The following is a 26,493-nucleotide window of genomic DNA, read 5'->3' as shown; positions in this document are numbered from 1 at the left end:
GCAGCAACTCTACCGCTGCGCCACCGTGCTGCCCAGTAGAGATGGCCAATCAGCCCCTCCTCTCTGCTCCTTCCCCAAGTGTTTTACTTCCCAAATACTCTCCTGGTTCCATATTGAAACTTGCCATTGAAGACACGAGGAACTGCAGGTGCTGGAACCTTAAGCAAAACACAGAGTGCTGGAGGAACTCTGGGGGCCAGGCAGCATCTGTGGAGGGAATGGACAGGCGAGGTTTTGGGTCGGGACGCTTCTTCAGTGATGGAGTGGGGGGGGTGAAAGCTGGAAGAGAGGTGGGGGCGGGACAAAGCCTGGTGAGTGATGGGTGGATACAGATGATGGGGGGGGATGGTAGATGGATGGAGTGAGTGACAAAGACTGGAGATGAAAAGGAGAATGTGGCACCCTATTACATATCTCCCTCCAGCTTTACATTGCACTATCCTACACTCTTTTGTCTAATTTTCACCTCTAGAGTTAAATAGCACAGAAACAGGCCCTTGCAGCCAACATGTCAAGTCAAGTCAAGTCAAGTCCATTTTATTTGTATAGCACATTTAAAAAAACCCCACGTTGACCAAAGTGCTGTACATCTGATTACGCAAACAGTTCACAACGCCTCCTCAATGAGCCTCAAACGCTAGGGAGTAGAAATAGGTTTTGAGCCTGGACTTAAAGGAGTCGATGGAGGGGGCAGTTCTGATGGGGAGAGGGATGCTGTTCCACAGTCTAGGAGCTGCAACCGCAAAAGCGTGGTCACCCCTGAGCTTAAGCCTAGACCGCGGGATAGTGAGTAGCCCCAAGTCGGCCGACCTGAGGGACCTGGAGTTAGAGAGGGGGGTTAGAAGATTTTTGATGTAGGGGGGGGAATGTCCATTTAGGGCTTTATATGTGAATAGGAGGAGCTTGAAGTTGATTCTGTACCGTACAGGGAGCCAGTGGAGAGAGGCCAGAATCGGGGTGATGTGGTCCCTTTTACGGGTACCCGTCAGGAGTCACGCTGCGGCGTTTTGGACCAATTGCAGGCAGGACAGGGAAGATTGGCTGATCCCAGTGTATAGGGAGTTGCAGTAGTCTAGGCGGGAGGAAATGAAAGCGTGAATGGTTTTTTCTGTGTCGTCGAATTGGAGGAAAGGTTTGATTTTAGCTCTGGTTCGAAGTTGGAAGAAGCTGGCTTTTACCATAGCGTTGACTTGCTTATCAAATTTTAATGCAGAGTCAAATATCATGCCGAGGTTTTTGACATGCGGTTTGACTAGGCAGGATAGACTTCCAAGACTGCCTGTTATCGATTTGATGGAGTCGGGGGGGCCGAATAGGATGACCTCAGACTTGCTCTCATTTAATTGGAGGAAGTTCTGTGCCATCCAACATTTTATGTCCTCAAGGCAGTGTAAGAGGCTGTTTAAATTTGACTGGTTGTTGGGTTTCAGGGGGAGGTAAAGCTGAGTCTCATCGGCATAGCAGTGGAAAGAAATGCCGTGCCTTTGAATGATTTGGCCAAGGGGGAGCATGTATAGAGAGAAGAGAATGGGGCCTAGGATGGAGCCTTGTGGAACTCCGCAGGAGAGGCTAGCTGGAGCAGAGGAATAACTGCCTATGTTGATGGCGAAACTCCTATCTTTGAGGTACGAAGCGAACCAGCTCAGGGCAGTGCCATCAATGTCAACCGCGTACCGGAGACGGTCAATAAGGATGGTGTGGTCCACTGTATCGAACGCTGCGCTGAGGTCGAGAAGGAGCAGGATTGCACAGTCGCCGGTGTCGATGGCGAGAAGCAGGTCGTTGTGTACCTTCAACAAGGCAGACTCTGTGCTGTGGTGGGCTCTGAAACCTGACTGGAAACTTTCCAGGATGGTGTTTTGGTGCAGGTAGGGCACTAATTGGTTTAGAGTTGCCTTTTCAAGGACTTTTGACAGGTGTAGATGTCCCACCCGTCCCACCAGTCCCACCCGCCCACGTTTGGCCCATCTACCTCCAAACCTGTCCTATCCACCTGCATCTGTCCTCGTGTCTGACATGGTTAGTTTAGTTTGGGAATCCAGTGTGGGAACAGGCCGTTCGGCCCACCCTAGGCTGTACTGACCACGTTCACCCACACACACTGGTTCCATGTTATTCCAGTTTCACATCCAACACGCCAGGGACAATTTACAGAAACAAATTGACCTGCTAACACGTCTTTGGAGTGTGGGAGGAAACCGGAGCACCCGGAGAAAACCCACGGGGTGAACGTCCAAACTCCGTACAGACAGCGCCCGTAGTCGGGATGGAACCCGGGTCTCTGGCACTGTGAGGCAGCAGCTCTACCCGCTGCGGCCCTGTGGTCTATTGTGCCAGGAGTAGCGATCTGTGGGGCATTCAGTACACCGGACATTTCAGCCTGTTGGCCACTGGTTAATACTGATGACTGGATGGGACGGGTTTAGAGGGATGCGGGCCAAATGCAGGCAGAGTGGCACGGTGGTGCAACGGTAGAGTTGCTGCCTCACGGCGCCAGAGACCCGGGTCCCATCCTGACTATGGGCGCCGTCTGTACGGAGTTTGTACGTTCTCCCCGTGACCTGCGTGGGTTTTCTCCGAGATCTTCGGTTTCCTCCCACACTCCAAAGACGTGCAGGTTTGTAGGTTAATTGACTTGGTGAAATGTAAATTGTCCCTAGTGTGTGTAGGATAGTGTTAGTTACTCCAGCACTCTGTGTCTATCCTCGATTTAAACTGGCGTCTGCCGTTCCACAACACTGGCCCATTGCCACCGCCAGGACAACTGGAGGGGAGGGGGAGGGAGGAGAGGTGGAAAGGGGGGAGGGGAGTAGGGGGGTAGGGGAGGGTGGAGGAGAGGAGAGGGGAGTAGGGGGAGGGGAGTAGGGGGGTTGGGAGAGGAGGGGGAGAGGAGGGAGGGATGTAGGGGGGGAGAGTAGGGGAGAGGGGAGAGTAGGGGAGGAGAGGAAACGGGGAGGAGAGGAGTGGAGGGGAGGGGGAGAGGAGGAGGGGGGGTATGGGATGGGAGGGGAGGAGAGGAGAGGGGGAGGAGGGGAGGGGGAGGGGGAGGGGGAGGGGAAGGAGAGGAATGAGGGGAGTATACATGCGGGGTGGGGCAGCAAGCTTTCTGTGGAAGTTGACATGATTCACCTAATTACAGACGGATATAAATAGTTGAAAATGGGAAGTTTAAATTTAGACGCACGCCTGATTCACCGGCCAGCCACACGCCCATTTGTTCACTTGAAGATTAAGCAGGGTTGCCAACTTCCTCTCTCCCAAATACGGGACAAGGTGACGTCACCGCCCCGCGCCCCACGTGACCTCACTCAGCCAGCGGCCACGCGCTCCCGGCCCGGGCGGCCGCCATTGGTGGAGCGGGAGCACGTGGCCGCTGGCTGGGTGAGGTCACGTGGGGCGCGGGGCGGTGACGTCACCCTTTGTCCCGTATTTGGGGAGTGAGGAAGTTGGCAACCCTACTAATACGGGACAAGGGCGGTCCTGTACGGGACAAACTAATTTAGCCCAAAATACGGGATGTCCCGGCTAATACGGGACAGTTGGCAACCCTAGACCCACATCTTAACCAACACTAGCTGCCCCATCAACTACCACCGTGTTTTAGCCCAGCCTGATCCTGTGCTCGACTGCTCTGTGTAGGAAGGAACTACAGATGCTGGTTTAGACCGAAGATGGACTCAAGATGCTGGATTTATAATGGGAAACAAAGTAATGGCAGAACAATTAAACGAGTATGTTGGATCTGTCTTCACTAAGGAAGACACAAACAATCTCCCAGAAATACTAGGGGACCGAGGATCTAGTGGGAGGGAGGAACTGAAGGGAATCCACATTAGACAGGAAATGGTGTCAGGTAAACTTTCGGGACTGAAGGCTGATAAATCCCTAGGGCCTGATGGTCTGCATCCCAGATTACTCAAGGAGGTGGCCCTAGAAATCTTGGATGCATCGGTGATCATTTTCCAATGTTCTATAGACTCTGGATCAGTTCCTGTGGACTGGAGGGTAGCTAATGTAACCCCACTTTTTAAGAAAGGAGGGAGAGAGAAAACAGGGAATAATGGACCAGTTAGCCTTACATCGGCAGTGGGGAAGATACTGGAGTCGATTATTAAAGATGTTATAGCAGTGCATTTGGAAAACAGTGACGGGATCGGTCAAAGTCAGCATGGGTTTATGAAGGGGAAATCATGCTTGACTAATCATCTGGCATTTTTTGAGGATGTAACAAGTGGAATGAATAAGGGCGAGCCAGTGGATGTGGTGTATCTGGACTTTCAAAAAACCTTTGACAAGGTCCCACACGAGAGATTAGTGTGCAAAATTAGAGCACATGGTATTGGGGGTAGGTTACTGACATGGATAGAGAACTGGTTAGCAGACAGGATGCAAAGAGTAGGAATTAACGAGTGCTTTTCAGAATGGCAGGCAGTGACTAGTGGGGTACCGCAAGGCTCAGTGCTGGGGCACCAGTTATTTACAATATATATTAACGATTTGGACGAGGGAATTAAATGTAACATCTCCAAGTTTGCGGATGACACAAAGCTGGGTGGTAGTGTGAGCTGTGAGGAGGATGCTATGAGGCTGCAGGGTGACTTGGACAGGTTGTGTGAGTTGGCAGATGCTTGGCAGATGCAGTATAATGTGGATAAGTGTGAGGTTATTCACTTTGGTGGCGAGAACAGCTGGGAGGAAACTGGTGAATCACTCACCCAACCTGTCCAAGTCACCCTGCAGCCTCATAGCATCCTCCTCACAGCTCACACTGCCACCCAGCTTTGTGCAGATTATTATCTGAATGGTGTCAGATTAGGAGAAGGGGAGGTGCAATGAGACCAGGATGTCCTTGTTCATCAGTCACTGAAAGTAAGCATGCAGGTACAGCAGGCAGTGAAGAAAGCTAATGGCACGTTGCCCTTTATTGCAAGAGGATTTGAGTTTAGGAGCAAGCAGGTCCTACTCAGTTGTATAGGGCCCTGGTGAGACCACACCTGGAGTATTGTGTGCAGTTTTGATCTCCTAATTAGAGGAAAGGCATTCTTGCTATTGAGGGAGTGCAGCGTAGGTTCACCAGGTTAATTCCCGGGATGGTGGGACTGACGTATGATGAAAGAATGGGTCGACTGGGCTTGTATACACTGGAATTTAGAAGGATGAGAGGGGATCTTATAGAAACATAAAATTCTTAAAGGATTGGACAGGCTAGATGCAGGAAAAATGTTCCTGATGTTGGGGGAGTCCAGAACCAGGGACCACAGTCTAAGAATAAGGGGTAGGCCATTTAGGACTGAGATGAGGAAAATCTTTTTCACCCAGAGAGTTGTGAATCTGTGGAATTCTCTGCCACAGAAGGCAGTGGAGGCCAATTCACTAGATATTTTCAAGAGAGAGTTAAATTTAGTTCTTAGGGCTAACGGAATCAAGGAATATGGGGAAAAAGCAGGAATGGTGTACTGATTTTAGATGGTCAGCCACTCAATGATCTGAAGAAGGGTCACTTCACGAAACGTCACCCATTCCTTCTCTCCAGAGATGCTGCCTGACCCGCTGAGTTACTCCAGCACTCTGTGTGTAATACAGAGAGGAGTCAGAGACCAGCACACTCTGTAGTCCACAGTGACAGGACTTCCTCCTACACACCTTTCCTGATGCTCTCCTGCATTCATCACAATCGAGCTTGTTCCTGCTGAATTAAGTCAAGAGTCCAGAGTGTTTTATTGTCATAAGCAGCTTCATAACTTCTGTTGCCTCAAACGCAAGATGTGTCCCAGATAGAACAATGACAATCTTATGTGCAGCAGCACAACAGGATATGTAAACATAGTACACTGTAAACAATATTACACACTAAACGTAGCTCAGCGTGTGTAGAAAATGTGCGTGTGTGTGGGTGTGTGTGTGTGTGTGTATATATATTTTTCTATATATATATATATATGTATGTGTGGACACAAAATGCTGGAGTAACTCAGCGGGTCAGGCAGCATCTCTGGAGAGAAGGAATGGGTGACGTTTCGGGTCAAAACCCTTCTTCAGACTGACGTCAAAGGAGGAGGCGGGACAGAGATAGAATGTAGTCAGAGATGGTAAGACCGGTGGAAAATTGTATATATATATATGTGTGTGTGTGTGTATATATATATATATATGTGTATGTGTGTGTGTGTGTGTGTGTGTATATATATGTGTGTGTGTGTGTGTATATATATATATATGTGTATAAGAAAATAACTGCAGATGCTGGTACAAATCGATTTATTCACAAAATGCTGGAGTAACTCAGCAGGTCAGGCAGCATCTCGGGAGAGAAGGAATGGGTGACGTTTCGGGTCGAGACCCTTCTTCAGACTATGTGTATATGTATATGTGTATGTGTGTGTATTTATATATATATGTGTGACAATAGACAATAGGTGCAGGAGGAGGCCATTCGGCCCTATATATAGGTGTATATGTGTGTGTTGGTATATGTATATATGTGTATATGCGTGTGTGTATGTGTATATGTGTCTGCTTGTGTGTATATATACGTGTGTATATGCATGTGTATATATATATGTGTGTGTGCATATATATATATATATGTATGTGTGTATATATATATGTGTGTGTGTGCGTTTATATATATATGTATATGCGTGTGTGTGTGTGTGTATATGTATATGTGTGCGTGTGTGTGTATATATATGTATATGTGTGTGTGTGTGTATATATCTATATATCTGTGTGTGTGTGTGTATATATGTATATGTGTGTGTGTGTGTATATATCTATATATATATATATATATATCTGTGTGTGTGTGTGTATATATGTATATGTGTGTATGCGTGTGTGTATATATCTATCTATATATATATATCTGTGTGTGTGTATGTATGTATATGTGTGCGCGTGTGTGTAAGTATATATGTGTGTATATATATATTTTCACACAGTGTTTCTGTGGGCCTGCCCGTGCTGACATGTGAGTGATGGGGGATGTAGCCGGGCTGCCTTCCCAGTCTGGCCCTGGAGAGGTTGAGCTATTTCTGCATGCCCCTCTGTGGAAGCTGCTTGTAACTTTGCTGGCTTTGATTTTCGGATTGTAATGGTCCTCAGCGCTGGGGAAGCTGAATCAACAAACGCTCTTCAGCTCATGTGTTTCCTATTTGTTGTCGTTAATTAGCCGTGGCTAGTGGACTAGATCAGCCCCCATTCCCTCTGCGGACTGCCACAGGACACAGTCTGTCATTCCCTACTGTCACCGGGGGGAACCAGAGCAACCTGGTCGCCTTCAAATCAAGGCTGAGTCTCACCCTCTCCCACCGACCGGGCAAGAGGTGTAGAAGTGTGAACACGCACACCTCCAGATTCAGGGACAGTTTCTTCCCAGCTGTTATCAGGCAACTGAACCATCCTACCACAACCAGAGAGCCGTGCGGAAGGAACTACTACCTGTGTAGGAAGGAACTGCAGATGCTGGTTTACACCGAAGATAGACACAAAATGCTGGAGTGACTCAGTGGGTCAGGCAGCATCTCTGGGGAGAAGGAATGGGTGACATTCCAGGTCCAGACCCTTCTTCACACCCTGAACTACCACCTACCTCAATGGTGACTCTCGGACTGTCTTTGATCGGACTTTGCTGGCTTTACCTTGCACTAAATGTTATTCTGAAGAAGGGTCTCGACCCGAAAAGCCATCCATTCCTTTTCTCCCGAGATGCTGCCTGACCCGCTGAGTTACTCCAGCATTTTGTGTCTGCCTTCGATTTAAACCAGCATCTGCAGTTTTCTTTCCTACAAATGTTATTCCCTTATCCTGTATTTGTACACTGCGAATGGCTCGATTGTAATCATGTGTAGCAGGGAACGGCAGATGCTGCATTGTAATTGTGTATTGTCTTCCAATAGTCAATAGACAATAAACAATAGGTGCAGGAGGAGGCCATTCGGCCCTTCGAGCCGGCGGCGCCATTCAACGTGATCATGGCTGATCATTCTCAATCAGTACCCCGTTCCTGCCTTCTCCCCATACCCTCTGACTCCGCTATCCTTAAGAGCTCTATCTAACTCTCTCTTGAATGCATTCAAAGAATTGGCCTCCACTGCCTTCTGAGGCAGAGAATTCCACAGATTCACAACTCTTTCCACTGACTGGTTAGCACGCAACAAAAGCTTTTCACAGTGTCCGGGCCCACAGTGTCCGGGCCTACAGTGTCCTCCGGGTCCACAGAGTCCTCCGGGCCCACAGTGTCCGGGCCCACAGTGTCCGGGCCCACAGTGTCCGGGCCCACAGTGTCCGGGCCCACAGTGTCCGGGCCCACAGTGTCCGGGCCCACAGTGTCCGGGCCTACAGTGTCCGGGCCTACAGCGTCCTCCGGGCCCACAGTGTCCGGGCCCACAGTGTCCGGGCCCACAGTGTCCGGGCCCACAGTGTCCGGGCCCACAGTGTCCGGGCCCACAGTGTCCGGGCCCACAGTGTTCGGGCCCACAGTGTCCGGGCCTACAGTGTCCGGGCCTACAGCGTCCTCCGGGCCCACAGTGTCCGGGCCCACAGTGTCCGGGCCCACAGTGTCCGGGCCCACAGTGTCCGGGCCCACAGTGTCCGGGCCCACAGTGTCCGGGCCCACAGTGTCCGGGCCCACAGTGTCCGGGCCTACAGTGTCCTCCGGGCCCACAGAGTCCTCCGGGCCCACAGTGTCCGGGCCCACAGTGTCCGGGCCCACAGTGTCCGGGCCCACAGTGTCCGGGCCCACAGTGTCCGGGCCCACAGTGTCCGGGCCCACAGTGTCCGGGCCTACAGTGTCCGGGCCTACAGCGTCCTCCGGGCCCACAGTGTCCGGGCCCACAGTGTCCGGGCCCACAGTGTCCGGGCCCACAGTGTCCGGGCCTACAGTGTCCGGGCCCACAGTGTCCGGGCCCACAGTGTCCGGGCCCACAGTGTCCGGGCCTACAGCGTCCTCCGGGCCTACAGTGTCCGGGCCTACAGCGTCCTCCAGGCCCACAGTGTCCGGGCCCACAGTGTCCGGGCCCACAGTGTCCGGGCCCACAGTGTCCGGGCCCACAGTGTCCGGGCCTAATACAAGACAAGGATGGTCCCATACGGGACAAACCAATTTAGCCCAATGTACGGGATGTCCCGGCTAATATGGGACAATTGGCAACCCTAGTCACAGTCATACAACATGGAAAACATAGAAACATAGAAACATAGAAAATAGGTGCAGGAGTAGGCCATTCGGCCCTTCGAGCCTGCACCGCCATTCAATATGATCATGGCTGATCATCCAGCTCAGTAACCTGTACCTGCCTTCTCTCCATACCCCCTGATCCCTTTAGCCACAAGGGCCACATCTAACTCCCTCTTAAATATAGCCAATGAACTGGCCTCAACTACCTTCTGTGGCAGAGAATTCCACAGACTCACCACTCTCTGTGTGAAGAAATGTTTTCTCATCTCGGTCCTAAAAGACTTCCCCCTTATCCTTAAGCTGTGACCCCTGGTTCTAGACTTCCCCAACATCGGGAACAATCTTCCCACATCTAGCCTCTCCAACCCCTTAAGAATTTTATATGTTTCTATAAGATCCCCCCTCAGTCTTCTAAATTCCAGCGAGTACAAGCCCAGTCTATCCAGTCTTTCCTCATATGTAAGTCCCGCCATCCCAGGGATCAATCTGGTGAACCTTCTCTGTACTCCCTCTAAGGCAAGAACGTCTTTCCTCAGGTTAGGAGACCAAAACTGCACACAATACTCCAGGTGCGGTCTCACCAAGGCCCTGTACAACTGCAGCAGAACCTCCCTGCTCCTAAACTCAAATCCTCTTGCTATGAATGCCAACATACCATTCGCTTTCTTCACTGCCTGTTGCACCTGCATGCTTGCTTTCAATGACTGGTGCACCATGACACCCAGGTCACGTTGCATCTCCCCTTCTCCCAATCGGTCACCATTCAGGTAATACTCTGCTTTCCTGTTCTTGCCGCCAAAGTGGATAACCTCACATTTATCCACATTATATTGCATCTGCCATGCATTTGCCCACTCGCCTAATCTATCCAAGTCACTCTGCAGCCTCCTAGCATCCTCCTCGCAGCTAACACTGCCACCCAGCTTCGTGTCATCCGCAAACTTAGAAATGTTGCATTCAATTCCCTCGTCCAAATCATTAATATACACTGTAAATAACTGGGGTCCCAGCACTGAGCCTTGCGGTACCCCACTAGTCACTGCCTGCCATTCCGAAAAGGACCCGTTTATTCCTACTCTTTGCTTCCTGTCCGCCAACCAATTTTCTATCCACCTCAACACTGAACCCTCAATACCGTGTGCTTTAAGTTTGTACACCAATCTCCTGTGTGGGACCTTGTCAAAGGCCTTCTGAAAGTCCAGATATAACACATCGACTGGTTCTCCCTTATCCACTCTACTAGTTACATCCTCGAAAAATTCTATAAGATTCGTCAGACATGATTTGCCTTTGGTAAATCCATGCTGACTTTGTCCGATGTTTTCACCACTTTCCAAATGTAATGCTATCACATCTTTAATAACTGACTCTAGCATTTTCCCCACTACCGATGTTAGGCTAACTGGTCTATAATTCCCCGTTTTCTCTCTCCCTCCCTTTTTAAAAAGTGGGGTTACATTACTCAGTCCTCAGGAACTACTCCAGAATCTAAAGAGTTTTGAAAAATTATCACTAATGCATCCACTATTTCTGAGGCTACTTCCTTACGCACTCTGGGATGCAGCCTATCTGGTCCTGGGGATTTATCTGCCTTTAATCCATTTAATTTACCTAACACCACTTCCCGACTAACCTGGATTTCCCTCAGTTCCTCCATCTCTTTAGACCCCCGAAAGCAGAGTAGATCCAAGATGTGTATCTGAGCTAGTCCCATTTGAGATATTGAAGCAATGGGTCTTAGAGTCATATAGAACAGATACAGCCCCTGTAGCCCAATATGTCTGCTGTGCAAGGTGCCCCATCTAAGACCATTTGGCCCATATCCCTCTCAACCTGTCCTATCCATGTACCTGTCCAAGTGTCTTAAATGTTACTGAACCTGCCTCACCTACCTCCTCTGGCAGCTCATTCCACACACCCACCACCCTCTGAAAAAGTTGCCCCTCAGGTTCCTATTACATCTTTCCCTTCTCACCTTAAACCTGTGCCCTCTGGTTCATGATTCCCCTGCTCCAGGAAAAGGTCTACCCGATCTAAAACATTTTGGGAAAGGAGCAGAGAGGGTCTGAATGGCCATCTCTACTGGGCACGTTTGCGTGGCGGTAGAGTTGCTGCCTCACAGCGCCAGAGACCCTGGTTCCATCCCGACTACGGGTGCCGTCTGTACGGAGTTTGTACGTTCTTCCTGTGACCTGCGTAGGTTTTCTCCGAGATCTTCGGTTTCCTCCCACACTCCAAACACGTGCAGATTTGTAGGTTAATTGGCTTGGTTTAACTAAAATTATCCCCAGTGTGTGTAGGATAGTGTTAGTGTGCGGGGATCGCTGGTCGGCGCGGACCCGGTGGGCCAAAGGGTCTGTTACCGAACTGTATCTCTAAAGTAAACTAAACTTTATCAAATGCCAATGCTAAAGTTGATATTGACTGCATGTATGGCTCTGCCATCATCAGCCTCCTTGGTTACTACGTCAAAAAAACTTGTTTCGGCCCATCAAGTCTACTCTGCCATTCAATCATGGCTGATCTATCTCTCCCTCCTAACCCCATTCTCCTGCCTTCTCCCCATAACCCCTGACACCCGCACTAATCAAGAATCTAGCAATCTCCAGATTTGTGAGACTTTATCTCCCATGGTGAGCCTAATTAACCCATCTTTCCAAACGCACAAGATAGACACAAAATGCCAGAGTAACTCAGCGGATCAGGCAGCGTCTCTGGAGAAGGGGAATAGATGACGTTTCGGGTCGAGACCCTTCTTCAGATCCTGACCCGAAACGTCACCTATCCATGTTCTCCACAGATGCTGCCTGACCCACTGAGTTACTCCAGCACTCTGTGAAACGTCACCTATCCATGTTCTGCAGAGATGCTGCCTGACCCGCTGAGTTACTCCAGCACTCTGTGAAACGTCACCTATCCATGTTCTCCACAGATGCTGCCTGACCCGCTGAGTTACTCCAGCACTCTGTGAAACGTCACCTATCCATGTTCTCCACAGATGCTGCCTGACCCGCTGAGTTACTCCAGCACTCTGTGAAACGTTACCTATCCATGTTCTCCACAGATGCTGCCTGACCCGCTGAGTTACTCCAGCACTCTGTGAAACGTCACCTATCCATGTTCTCCACAGATGCTGCCTGACCCGCTGAGTTACTCCAGCACTCTGTGAAACGTCACCTATCCATGTTCTCCACAGATGCTGCCTGACCCGCTGGGTTACTCCAGCATTTTGTGTGTATCTCATAATCCTAAACATAGTCGTGATTTGTTAGCCAAGTATGTTTTGCAACATGCGAGGAATTTAAACCAGCATCTGCCGTGGCTTCCTACACATTTCCAAATGCGTATATATCTGATCGCTCTGGATGGTTCCCACGAGCTCTCTCACCACAGATGTCAGGCCCAGTGGTCTGTAGATCTCAGTGATAACCATGGCTTGGAATCTACTTCCATCCAGCAGCTGGCGACCTGCTCCCTTTGTGTCCTTCACTTCCTGTGTTAATGAGTTTTAAATCCTGTCCCACTGATACGTCAATAACTTTGTCCCCGCTCAGAGTTTTTCTAATGTTTTGAATTATTGCATTATTGACTGCACTGTGGGCCCAGCTTTAAGAGGTCTGTTGTACATACCGTACCTCAGTATAATGCAGCATCGAACCACATCTTATATATCTATAGCTCCTTTACTGTAGCCAAATAGGGTGGCACGGTGGCGCAGCGGTAGAGTTGCTGCCTCACAGCGCCAGAGACCCGGGTTCCATCCCGACTACGGGCGCTGTCTGTACGGAGTTTGTACATTCTCCTCGTGACGTGCGTGGGTTTTCTCCGGGTGCTCCGGTTTCCTCCCACACTCCAAAGACGTGCAGGTTTGTAGGTTAATTGGCTTCTGTAAATTGCCCCTAGTGTGTGAGATGAGAATCTGGTGTAACACAGACCTAGTGTGCGTGGATCGCTGGGCGGCGCGGACTCGGTGAACCAAAGGGCCTGTTTCCACGCTGTATCTCTAAACTGAACTAAACAAAATCTTCCACGAGGGAGGGTGAGGAGGTTTTGGAGAGGGTGGAGAGGAGGTTTACCAGAATGCTGCCTGGATTAGAGGGTTGCCGCTACAGGAAGCGGTTGGAGATTGTGTAGAGGAGGTTTACCAGAACGCTGCCTGGATTAGAGGGTTCCAGCTCCAGGGAGAGGGTGGATTAGAGGGTTCCAGCTACAGGGAGAGGGTGCAGAGAAGGTTTACCAGAATGCTGCCCGGATTAGAGGGTTCCAGCTACAGGAAGAGGTTGGAGATTGTGTAGAGGAGGTTCACCAGAACGATGCCTGGATTAGAGGGTTCCAGCTACAGGGAGAGGTTGGACAGACTTGGTTTGTGGGAGTTGAGGGGAGACCTGATGGAAATATTGCTCGACACAAATTGGTCGTTGACGTTCCCTTGTTACGGTACCCTGTGTAACTTTTAATGGTTGGAAATGCTTTAAGTCATTGTGACAGAGACTCAGAAAGCACCATGTTAAAGTAAAGTGTCCCTGTCTAATCTACTGCACTTGATCACTTGTGATACCTCTAGGGTTGCCAACTTCCTCACTCCCAAATATGGGACTAAGGGTGATGTCACCGCCCCGCGCCCCACGTGACCTCACCCAGCCAGCGGCCACGTGCTCCCGCTCCACCAATGGCGGCCGCCCGGGCTGGGAGCACGTGGCCGCTGGCTGGGTGAGGTCACGTGGGGCGCGGGGCGGTGATGTCACTTTGTCCCGTATTTGGGAGTGAGGAAGTTGGCAACCCTACTAATACGGGACAAGGGCGGTCCCGTAAGGGGACAAACTAATTTAGCCCAAAATACGGGATGTCCCGGCTAACACGGGACAGTTGGCAACCCTAGATACCTCCACCGCCCCTTACGGTCTTAGGTGTGTATTTGAGGAAGTAGCTGCCATTTACGATCCAGTCTGGAACCTGGTTGCATTTGTAATGTCCTCTTGTCCACGGAGTGCGAATCCCACCCCAAACCTTCAGACCAACAGGCTTGCCAATGGAGCCACAAGCAGAAGCTTTTGATTGTTGAGAGTTTAGAAACATAGAAAAATAGGTGCAGGAGAAGGCCATTCAGCCCTTCAAGCTAGCACCGCCATTCAATATGATCATGGCTGATAATCCACAATCAGTACCCTGTTCCTGCTTACTCCCCATATCCCTTGATTCCATTAGCCCTAAGAGCTCCATCTAACTCTCTCTTGAAAACATCCAGTGAATCGGCCTCCACTGTCTTCTGTGGCAGAGAATTCCACAGATTCACAACTCTCTGGGTGAAAACGTTTTTCCTCATCTCAGTCCTAAATGGCCTCCCCTTTATTCTTAGACTGTGGCCCCTGGTTCTGGACTCCCCCAACATTGGGAACATGTTTCCTGCATCTAGCCTGTCCAATCCTTTAAGAATTTTATATATTTCTATAAGATCCCCTCTCATCCTTCTAAATTCCAGTGAATACAAGCCCAGTCGACCCATTCTTTCATCATATGTCAGTCCCGCCATCCCGGGGATTAACCTGGTGAACCTACGCTGCACTCCCTCAATAGCAAGAATATCATTCCTCAAACTAGGAGACCAAAACTACACACAATACTCCAGGTGCGGTCTCACCAGGGCCCTGTACAACTGTAGTAGGACCTGCTTGCTCCTAAACTCAAATCCTCTCGCAATGAAGGCCGACATGCCATTAGCTTTCTTCACTGCCTGCTGTACATGCATGCTTACTTTCAGTGACTGATGTACAAGGACACCCAGGTCTCGTTGCACCTCCCCCTTTTCCTAATCTGAAACCATTTATCTGACCAGTTTATTTGTCATTTGTATTGGAAATGGGACAATGAGAATCTAACTTGCTGCAGCTATACAGGTCCATTAACGTAATAACACACAGATAGTTTAGTTTGGAGATACAGCGCGGAAACAGGCCCTTCGGCCCACCAAGCCCACGCTGACCTGCGATCCCCGCACACTAACACTATCTTACACAGGGACAATTTTTTACATTTATACCGAGCCAATTAATCTACAAACTTGCACGTCTTTTGGAGTTTGGGAGGAAACCGGAGAAAACCCACGCGGGTCACTGGGAGAACGTACAAACTCCATACAGACAGCGCCCGTAGTCAGGATGGAACCCGGGTCTCTGGCGCTGTGAGGCAGCAACTCTACCCGCTGAGCCACCGTGGCTGCCCTACCACACACACAATAATCAGTAGAACAATTAATTAACATCAATGCTACGAGGTAAACAGACCATAATAATGCAGAAATGAAATTATATTGAGTCACTGGACATGATCGTAATAGGGAAGTAAAACGTGCACAAGGCAGCACAGTAACCTTATTTTAATGGCCTCTCTATAATGGGTTTTGGTTCTGGCAGATGTACCTACAAACTGCCAGCCCGGCCCACACCGCCTCCCATCCCTTCCCGTGCCCCACTCTGGATATGTACCTATTTCTCCCTTTTCCCAGCCCCTTCCACCTGCATCCTTTCCTCTAGCTTCACAGTTCCAGCCTTCTCTCTCCTTATCTTAGTTCCCTTTTGTTTTCATCTCTGGTCTTTGTCCACCCATCTGCCAACCCCCTGCCCCCCACCCCCCCCTCACCTGTATCTACCTATCACTTGCAAGGATAGACACAGAGTGCTGGAGTAACTCAGCGGGTCAGGCAGCATCTGTGGAGAACATGGATAGGTGACGTTTCACAGGGTGCTGGAGTAACTCAGCGGGTCAGGCAGCATCTGTGGAGAACATGGATAGGTGACGTTTCACAGAGTGCTGGAGTAACTCAGCGGGTCAGGCAGCATCTGTGGAGAACATGGATAGGTGACGTTTCACAGAGTGCTGGAGTAACTCAGCGGGTCAGGCAGCATCTGTGGAGAACATGGATAGGTGACGTTTCACAGAGTGCTGGAGTAACTCAGCGGGTCAGGCAGCATCTGTGGAGAACATGGATAGGTGACGTTTCGGGTTGAATCCCGTCTTCAGCATTCTGTCCATTTTTCGTGTGAACCAGCATCTGCAGTTCCTTCCTGCACAGTTCCTTCCCAGCTGTTATCGGGCAACTGACCCATCCTACCACAACCAGAGAGCAGTGCTGAACTACTATCTACCTCATTGGTGACCCTCGGACTATCCTTGATCGGACCTTACTGGCTTTACCTTGCACTAAACGTTATTCCCTTATCATGTATCTGTCCACTGTAACTGGCTTGAATGTAATCATGTGTTGTCTTTCCACTGACTGGTTAGCACGCAACAAAAGCTTTTCACTGTACCTCGGTACACGTGACAATGAACTAAACTGAACTGATGTGAAATAGTACTTTGTGATTCTGAATGAAGTATATTTCTTCAGATTCTTGATAAGTACGGGTGTCAGGGGTTATGAGGAGAGGCAGGAGAATGGGGTTAGGAGAGAGAGATAGATCAGCCGTGATTGAATGGCGGAGTGGACCTTGTGGGCCACAGGGGGCAGTGGAGGCCAAATCACTGGATGGATTTAAGAGAGAGTTAGATAGAGCTCATGGGGCTAGTGGAATCAAGGGATATTGCTTGGGGACGATCAGCCATGATCACAGTGAATTGCGGTGCTGGCTTGAAGGGCCGAATGGCCTCCTCCTGCACCTATTTTCTATGTTTCTATGAATGGCCTAATTCTGCTCCTATCACATGACTTTATGGTAGACCCAAAGTGCTGGAGTAACTCAGCGGGTCGGGCAGCATCTGTGGAGAACATGGATAGGTGACATCACCCATTCCTTCTCTCCCGAGATGCTGCCTGACCCGCTGAGTTACTCCAGCATTTTGTGTCTACCGTCGATTTAAAGCAGCATCCGCAGATTTTCCCGACACTTATGACCTTATATTTGTTTTCTCTACAGGCCACGACGGACAGTTCGTCCAACTCATCGAGCAGGAAGGAGCCGCCAGCCAGGGCACTGACCCCCACTGTGACCGAGACCCACCGGCCCCTCTGCCCCCTGAGGCACGCACTTGACCATTACAGCCCTGACCACTACCTCCTGGAGCAGGTGAGGCAGCAACACACACACGCACGCACACGCACACACACACGCACACGCACACACACACACGCACAGCCACTTGCCATCTCAGCACATGCCCGCATGCCAGCCTGGTATTCATGAACAATGACAGGCCGGGATAGAGTGGATGTGGAGAGAGTGTTTCCACTAGTGGGAGAGTCTAGGACCAGAGGGCACAGCCTCAGAATTAAAGGACGTTCCTTTAGAAAGGAGATGAGGAGAAATTTCTATAGTCAGAGGGTGGTGAATCTGTGGAATTCTTTGCCACAGAAGGCTGTGGAGGCCGCAAGTCAGTGGATATTTTTAAGGCAGAAATAGATAGATAGATTCTTGATTAGTGCGGGTGTCAGGGGTTATGGGGAGAAGGCAGGAGAATGGGGTTAGGAGGGAGAGATAGATCAGCCGTGATTGAATGGCGGAGTGGACTTGAATGGCCTAATTCTACTCCTATTCCTTATGAGTTTAATAATTAGTTTAGTTTTGAGATACAGCGCGGAAACAGGCCCTTCGGCCCACTGAGTCCACGCCGACCAGCGATCCCTGCACATTAACACACTCTGACAATTCACATTTATTTAAACCAAGCCAAGTTGTACGTGTTTAGGATCTGGATAGGAAACTGAGATGAGGAAAAACTTTTTCAGTCAGAGAGTTGTGAATCTGTGGAATTCTCTGCCTCAGAAGGCAGTGGAGGCCAATTCTCTGAATGCATTCAAGAGAGAGCTAGATGGAGCTCTTAAGGATAGCGGAGTCAGGGGGTATGGGGAGAAGGCAGGAACGGGGTACTGATTGAGAATGATCAGCCATGATCACATTGAATGGCGGTGCTGGCTCGAAGGGCCGAATGGCCTCCTCCTGCACCTATTGTCTATTGTCTATAAACCAGCAAAGTTCTGGAACCAAAAGTGCCAGGAAAACAGTGGTGGAACTGTAATGAGTAAATATTAAAGTTCAGTGCAAGATTATATAACTAAATTAATTAAGACAGGGTTAAAACATAAAACAGCAGAAAAGCCAATTACCACCTTTTTGGGCTGATTATCAATTAATGTGCGAATTTACTTCAAAATGTTATTAGGATACAGTGACATGTTCACATTATTCTGCAATGTCTGTTTTTACTTTGAAATGCACTAAAAGAGGCTTGAAACTGGTAATTTTGTGTGTACATTTTTTTAAATTTCCAATTTTTAAATTCATCCAGTGAATTGGCCTCCACTGCCCTCTGTGGCAGAGAATTCCACAAACTCACAACTCTCTGCGTGAGTTGGGAACATTTTTCCTGCGTCTAGCTTGTCCAGTCCTTTTATAATTTTATATGTTTCTATTAGATCCCCTCTCATCCTTCTAAACTCCAGTGAAGACAAAGCCCAGTCTTTCCACTCTTTCCTCATCTGACAGTCCCGCCATCCCGGGGATTAACCTGGTGATGTTGCAGAACCCTTGTTGGAGAGAGGAGGAGAACTTCAACGTAGACAAACCTTGAGGAGATTTCACAGTGGAGCAGACGGACTGTGTGGGGAGGAACTACACCAAAGACAGACACAGAAAGCTGGAGTAACTCAGTGGGTCATAAGGTCACAAGTGATAGGATAGAATCAGGCCATTCGGCCCATCAAGTCCACTCCGCCATTCAATCATGGCTGATCTATCTCTCCCTCCTAACCCCATTCTCCTGCCTTCTCCCCATATCCCCTGACACCCGCACTAATCAAGAATCCATCTATCTCTGCCTTAAAAATATCCACTGACTTGTGGCCTCCACAGCCTTCTGTGGCAAAGAATTCCACAGACTCACCACCCTCTGACTAAAGAAATTCCTCCTCATCTCCTTCCTAAAGGAACGTCCTTTAATTCTGAAGCTGTGCCCTCTGGTCCTAGACTCTCCCACTAGTGGAAACATCCTCTCCACATCCACTCTATCCAGGCCGCTCACTATTCTGTACGTTTCAATGAGGTCCCCTCTCATTCTTCTAAACTCCAGTGAGTACAGGCCCAGTGCTGACAAAGGCTGATCATAGGTTAACCCACTCATTCCTGCGGTCATTCTTTGGTCAGGCAGCACCTCTGGAGAAAAGGAGATGTCCACCAAGAAAGTTACAGTATTAAATAAAAGTGAAGTGGGAAACAGATGTTCGCAAGATATTGCCTTGGTTTGTTGACTGCACGCCTGCTTATTGCAACATTTGCAACATCTGGATTAGTTATTAACGTCTTGGATTTTGAGGGAATAATGGGCCATATTTGGAATTTTTTCCTTGAATCTAGGGATTCATCGTAATGATACATTATCATGGGATTGGTTTAGTTTTTAGTTTAGAAATACAGCGCGGAAACAAGTCTTTCAGCCCACCGGGTCTGCACCGCCCAGCGATCCCCGCACACTAACACTATCCTACACACACTTGGGACAATTTACACAGACACCAAGGCAATTAACCCACAAACCTGCACGTCTTTGGAGTGTGGGAGGAAACCGAAGATCTCGGAGAAAACCCACGCAGGTCACGGGTAGAACGTGCAAACTCCGTACAGACGGCGCCCATAGTCGGGATGGAACCCGGGTCTCCGGCGCTGTGAGGCAGCAACTCTACCGCTGCACCACCGTGACGCCCTGAATTCTGTGCACAATATTCGCAGGGTGGGTGCATGCAATCGACAGAATCTCAAGGGCACTGCAATGTCAGTAGCATGATAATGCTAGCAGGCTGCTTGCCAAACTTACCTTAACAGCCATTCGTGCTGAAGAGTGCAATAAAACTGAATTGCAAGCACATTTAGAAGGATGAGAGGGGAACTTATTGAAACATATAAGATTATTAAGGGATTGGACATGTTAGAGGCAGGAAACATGTTCCCAATGTTGGGGGAGTCCAGAACCAGGGGCCACAGTTTAAGAATAAGGGGTAGGCCATTTAGAACGGCGATGAGGAAAAACATTTTCAGTCAGAGAGTTGTGAATCTGTGGAATTCTCTGCCTCAGAAGGCAGTGGAGGCCAATTCTCTGAATGCATTCAAGAGAGAGTTAGATAGAGCTCTTAAAGATGGCTGGTCAGGGTGGGCTGGTCAGTGTGGGCTGTGTGTGTGTGGGGTGGGGGGGTGGGCTGGCCAGTGGGGGGTGGGCTGGTCAGACACGGTACTAATGTCTTGTCTTGCACCCACAGTCGGTGTGGGCTGTGTGTGTGTGGGGTGGGGGGTCGGGGATGGTCAGTACGGGCTATGTGTGTGGGGGGTCAGACACGGTACTAATGTCTTGTCTTGCACCCACAGTCGGTGTGGGCTGTGTGTGTGGGGGGGGGGGGTTGGGCTGGCCAGTGTGGGCTGTGGGGGGTCGGGGCTGGTCAGTGTGGGCTGTGGGGGGTCGGGGCTGGTCAGTGTGGGCTGTGTGTGTGTGGGGTGGGGGGGTGGGCTGGCCAGTGGGGGGTGGGCTGGCCAGTGGGGGGTGGGCTGGTCAGTGCGGGCTGTGGGGGGTCGGGGATGGTCAGTGTGGGCTGTGTGTGTGTGGGGTGGGGGGGTGGGCTGGCCAGTGGGGGGTGGGCTGGCCAGTGGGGGGTGGGCTGGTCAGTGCGGGCTGTGGGTGGTCGGGGATGGTCAGTGTGGGCTGTGTGTGTGGGGGGGGGGCTGGTCAGTGTGGGCTGTGTGTGTGGGGGGTCAGACATGGTACTAATGTCTTGTCTTGCACCCACAGTTGGTGTGGGCTGTGTGTGGGGTGGGGTGGGGGGTCGGGGATGTTCAGTGCGGGCTGTGTGTGTGGGGGGTGGGGGGTGGGCTGGTCAGTGTGGGCTGTGGGGGGTCGGGGATGGTCAGTACGGGCTGTGTGTGTGGGGGGTCAGACACAGTACTAATGTCTTGTCTTGCACCCACAGTCCGTGCCAAAGCTGCGCCACGTGAGTTTCCGGGACGATGATGAGGAGGTGGTGCGGATTAACCCACGGGACAAGGCATGGTTGCGGGATCGTTACGAGGATTACCGCTACGCTGCGGTGCGGCCCAAGGGCGGGGAGCTGGAGCCGGGGCCTGGGGCTGGGCTGGGGGCCGGAGGAGAGGGCTATGTACAGCTGGACAAGGCCAAGCACGACTACAGCTACCCCCTGATGGGCAGCGTGGCCGCCGGCCCGGCCAAGGAGCTGAAGGGCATCGTGGTGAAGGAACAGCCGGGCCCGGCCAAGGCCAAGTGTAGGGTCCGGAGGAGAGTGGACGATGGCGAGCGGTCGAGGTGCATCTACTGCAGGGACATGTTCAACCACGATGACAACCGGCGCGGCCAGTGCCGAGACGCCCCGGACCCACTGAGAGCCTGTATCCGCAGGGCCAGCTGTATGTGGTGTGCCCACACCATGCTGTACCACTGCATGTCCGACCCTGAGGGAGACTACTCTGACCCCTGCTCCTGCGACACTGCCGATGACAAGCTGTGCCTCCGCTGGCTGGCCCTGGTCGCGCTGTCCCTCATTGCCCCATGTATGTGCTGCTACCTGCCGCTCCGAGCCTGCTACAAGTGTGGTGTGCTGTGCCGCTGCTGCGGGGGCAAGCACAAGGCAGTGGGCTGAATGGCCACGGCCACTACAGGACAGGACAGGACAGGACGGGACATCACGCACTGAAGCGCAGTCTGCGTTGCAGCCTTCTGACCACAGTGTGGAGCAGAGCAGATACAACCCCACTGGTCTGTGGGGGTGTGTGTGGGTGTGTGTACATGTGTGTGTGTGAGAGTGTGTGTGTCTATCTGTGTGAGTGTGAGTGTGTGTGTGAGTGCGTGTTAGTGTGTGTGTGTATCTGAGTGTGTGTCTGAGTGTGCGTGTGAGCGTGTATATGTGTGAGTGTGTGTGTATCTCTGTGCGTGTGTGTCTGAGTGTGTGGGTGTGCGTGTGTGTGTGTCTGAGTGCGCGTGTCTGTATCTGAGTGTGTCTGTGTGTGTGTGTATGTGTGTGTGTGTGTGTGTGTGTATCTGTGTGTGTGTGTGTGTGTATGTGTGTGTGTGTGTGTGTGTGTGTGTGTATCTGTGTGTGTGTGTGTGTGTGTGTGTGAGTGTGTGTGTGTACACACAACCTGACTGTACACCATCAGCATCACGCAGAACTAACGTTAACAAGTAGACTTTTATATCGTGGATATATATATAAGAATGTCTCACAATTGTTTATAATTTTTCTAAGAATTTAATGCGGGTGAGAGTTGAACGAGAGTGCGTGCAGCGGGTTGCAGATGTGCCGGACAAGGGGGGCGAGTTGTGTAGAAACCAGACACTGCAGACGCCGGCTTACCAAAACACAGAGTGCTGGAGTAACTCAGCGGGTCAGGCAGCATCTGTGGAGAAGTCTGAAGTCACCTATCCATGTTCTCCGGAGATGCTGCCTGACCCGCTGAGTTACTCCTCCAGCACTCTGTGTCGTGCTAGTTGGCAACACACAAGTGCCAGAGTGGCTTGTCCTCCATTGCCAGCAGGGTGTGGAGTTATTGGAGGGAGATGAGATGGTGTAAACGGTTCCTGTTGGGTCAGCTGAGATCGTGCCCTGATGTTCGGGTATTGTGTGTGCGGCCTTTCTCTGGGGAACAACACCAGTGTGCTACAAACACGCACCACAACACAGTATTGTCGTTACTGTACCAAGCCAAAACTATTCTGCTTCCTAATCACAAGCTGACTTCAACGCTCTAAAGTCCAGCCCTCTACAGAGCCGTTCCTCAAACAGCAATGAACAGCCTTTTGTCTAATCTCTCAACAACTCTAAACCAATGATTGAATCTCAAGGAATAACAGTTAGCGCACTTATGTTTATTCTGATAAATTTGGTTTCTGTCAAGATGCTGATTTTTGAGAAGCGGAGAACGCTTTTCCAGTTCCTTGCATCAAGATCTCACTTTAATTAACAATACACTAAAGCTGGTCTGAGAATACTCTACAACATCCAGGCTCTACTGTGGCTGGCGTGGCCCGGCAGTGCGGACAGTGAGAGAGCGGGTGATCCGTGTCCACTACATCTAGCGCACAGGTCCCCTTGTGTTCCACTAGTTGCTAACACTCTGCAGGTCTGGCTTCACTAACTTGGTTCGCTGGCTCTTGCCTCGCCTTGCCCGGTCGCTGTTGCCAGGGACAGATCCATCCTTGCTTCTGAGTGACACCTGCCGCTGAGTGTCTGGGCTTGGAGACGGAGGGAAACGCACACATGTGGCCCCAACACTACACGCGTGGCCCCCACACTACACGCGTGGCCCCAACACTACACGTGTGGCCCCAACACCACCACACTACACGCGTGGCCCCCACACTACACGCGTGTCCCCAACACCCCCACACTACACGCGTGGCCCCCACACCCCCACACTACACGCGTGGCCCCCACACTACACGCGTGACCCCAACACTACACGCGTGGCCCCAACACTACACACGTGGCTCCATCCATCTGCGCCGATTTAACGTTGATTGTTTTTGTTTGAAAAGCACAAAGTGTCCTCAAAGAAAAGAATAAATAAATGAAGTAGGGATTGTCCAAGCCTTAGCAAGCTGCGGCCAGCAGCCTTCATCAGATGGACTGGGAGAGAGAGAGAGAGAGGGAGAGAGATCTTCCTTGCACATCTATGTTGCTCAGGTCACTCAGGGTGGTCAGGGTAGTCCACCGACCCTCGCGTCCACAGCTTGCACTTTGAAAGGATATTTTTGTAACACTGGGACTAGCCTTTAAAAAAAATATGTATTTGAAGATCGTCAGTCAGCTTGGTACAAGCTGGTTTAGTGGGAGCCATCTCCACACTGACCGGTCCGGAGAAACTGACCCTCACTGTCCACTGACCAGTGGCTTCACACCCGTCCCCGTCTGCGAAACAAAACCGTAGGTGCTGGTTTAGATCCACAAGGTAGACACAGAGTGCTGGAGTAACTCAGCGGGTCAGGCAGCATCTCTGCTGAGTTTCGGGTCAAGACCCTTCTTCAGACTGATGTCAGGGGATTGGGCAATCCCGTCAATAGACACTAGGTGCAGGAGTAGGCCATTCGGCCCTTCGAGCCTGTACGCACCGTCATTCAATGTGATCATGGCTGATCATTCTCAATCAGTACCCCATTCCTGCCTTCTCCCCATACCCCCTGACTCCGCTATCCTTAAGAGCTTTATCTAGCTCTCTCTTGAATACATTCAGAGAATTGGCCTCCACTGCCTTTTGAGGCAGAGAATTCCACAGATTCACAACTCTCTGGGTGAAAAAGTTTTTCCCCATCTCCGTTCTAAATGGCCTTCCCCTTATTCTTAAACTGTGGCCCCTGGTTCTGGACTCCCCCAACATTGGGAACATGTTTACTGCCTTTAACGTGTCCAACCCCTTAATAATCTTATACGTTTCGATAAGATCTCCCGAAACGTCACCCATTCCTTCTCTCCCCAGATGCTGCCTGACCTGCTGAGTTACTCTAGCATTTTGTGCTACCATCTCTCCCTGTCTCTCGCCGTTCGAGAGTCTTGCCATCAGGCTTCCACTGCCGGGCACTGAGAGCTGGACCACACCGCCCCTGGGCAAACGGTCAGTCCTTGCTCCATCTTCTGTTGCAGCATCTGCATTTTTGCTAATCGAACACCTCTGATGACCAGACCCCTCCTGCAAAAAGCCTCGGGTAACGGCGGGACTGAGCAAGTTCAGCAAAGCGTGGCGCGTCAGGCTGGGCAGATTGGAGTGGGCTTCACCTTTACAGACAGCGGGTTTGGGTAACATCACTGGGACCACAACTGACCACATCTCACGTAAGGCCATGGCCACCCTGCCCGCTTACCGGCCACGTCAAATTTGCAATCGAGCTTTTGAGTTGCATTAAAGTCACTGCGGGGGTCTTAACTACATTGGAACACAACACACACAAACCGTGGGCTCAGATCTACACTAATGCCTCCAGAGGTTGCCCATGAATCTCATGGCTCGCTGGCACGACACGGACACAGGACCACGCCATCAGGACATGGCCATTACTCCGACAAGTCTCGGGCTGTTTTTTGACTTGGGCAGTTCTTCCCACACTGGCACGCTGTACATTTGTCGCTGGTGAAGGAGCTGGGTGGGGGGGTTGTTGTTTCAGTGAAGGTCTCGCTCGCCTGGCTCCCACCCTGATGTTGGGAAGATGGTGTTAGTCCATGCAATACAAAGGACGACAGCCTGTTGGGGGGGGGGGGGGGGGGACAAATCAGATTTATTTTTGTATCTGTGGTATGACAGCTGTAAATCGGGCATCCTACAGCCAATGCACACATACCTTTCAAGGAGTAGAAGAAAGTGCCTCCATTAACTTGTATACTAAAAACCCTGTCCTATTGATATTTAGTTTTTTTTTACAATAAGCATTTTTACCTCTGTGTAAAAAAACAGATATCGTGTATGATGTACATTTTAGTTTTTTTTAAAAAGATTTGTTTCTAATGTATCACCATGATGTAGCCCTTGCTTTTACCAATCTACTGTAAATATCAATACATCATATCAAAAACTACAAAATATTGACCTGGCCGGTACATCATTATTCTGTAATCATGTCATCTCTTCAATATGTACCTTGGCAGGTCAGATGGCAATAAAATGAAAGGAATATCAACGTTCAAACACTTTGTGGAGGGAGAGTTGCAAACGTTATTCAGGGGAAACGCTACAAACAGCCGTGTGACATCGCACATTAGCAACAAGCAGTGTGTTTATGTTGGACATAGAAACATCGACAATAGGTGCAGGAGGAGGCCATTCAGCCCTGCGAGCCAGCACCGCCATTCATTGTGATCATGGCTGATCATCCACAATCAGTAACCCGTGCCTGCCTTCTCCCCATATCCCTTGATTCCACTGGCCCCTAGAGCTCTATCTAACTCTCTCTTACATTCATCCAGTGATTTGGCCTCCACTGCCCTCTGTAGCAGAGAATCACACACATTCACAACTCTCTGGGTGGAAAAGTTTTTTTCTCACCTCAGTTTTAAACGGCCTCCCCTTTATTCTTAGACTGTGTGACAATAGACAATAGGTGCAGGAGGAGGCCATTTGGCCCTTCGAGCCAGCACCGCCATTCAATGTGATCATGGCTGATCATTCTCAATCAGTACCACTTTCCTGCCTTCTCCCCATAACCCCTGACTCCGCTATCCTCAAGAGCTCTATCCAGCTCTCTCGTGTGGCCCCTGGTTCTGGACTCCCCCAACATTGGGAACAATTTTTCCTGCATCTAGCTTGTCCAGTCCATGTTTATGTTGGTCATCTAACCACGGT

The 26,493-nt window shown here is 50.4% G+C and overlaps 1 protein-coding gene across 1 annotated transcript in view; it reads left to right on the top strand.

The window, feature by feature from the left end:
- LOC144597083 (sprouty-related, EVH1 domain-containing protein 2-like) overlaps positions 1 to 25,399 on the top strand; it is a 71,697-nt gene extending 46,298 nt beyond the window's left edge. Inside the window, exons 7-8 of the mRNA XM_078405999.1 lie at positions 17,092 to 17,241; positions 21,123 to 25,399. Of these exons, the coding sequence (XP_078262125.1) occupies positions 17,092 to 17,241; positions 21,123 to 21,806 (834 nt within the window). The 3' untranslated portion in view covers positions 21,807 to 25,399. The remainder of the gene's footprint in view (positions 1 to 17,091; positions 17,242 to 21,122) is intronic.
- The last annotated feature ends 1,094 nt before the right edge of the window (positions 25,400 to 26,493 follow it).

The sequence above is a fragment of the Rhinoraja longicauda genome, chromosome 9, assembly GCF_053455715.1.
Source record: "Rhinoraja longicauda isolate Sanriku21f chromosome 9, sRhiLon1.1, whole genome shotgun sequence".
Taxonomy (NCBI): Eukaryota; Metazoa; Chordata; class Chondrichthyes; order Rajiformes; family Arhynchobatidae; genus Rhinoraja; species Rhinoraja longicauda.
Note: the sequence above shows the minus strand (reverse complement) of the source record. Positions and strands in the feature narration are given on the sequence as shown.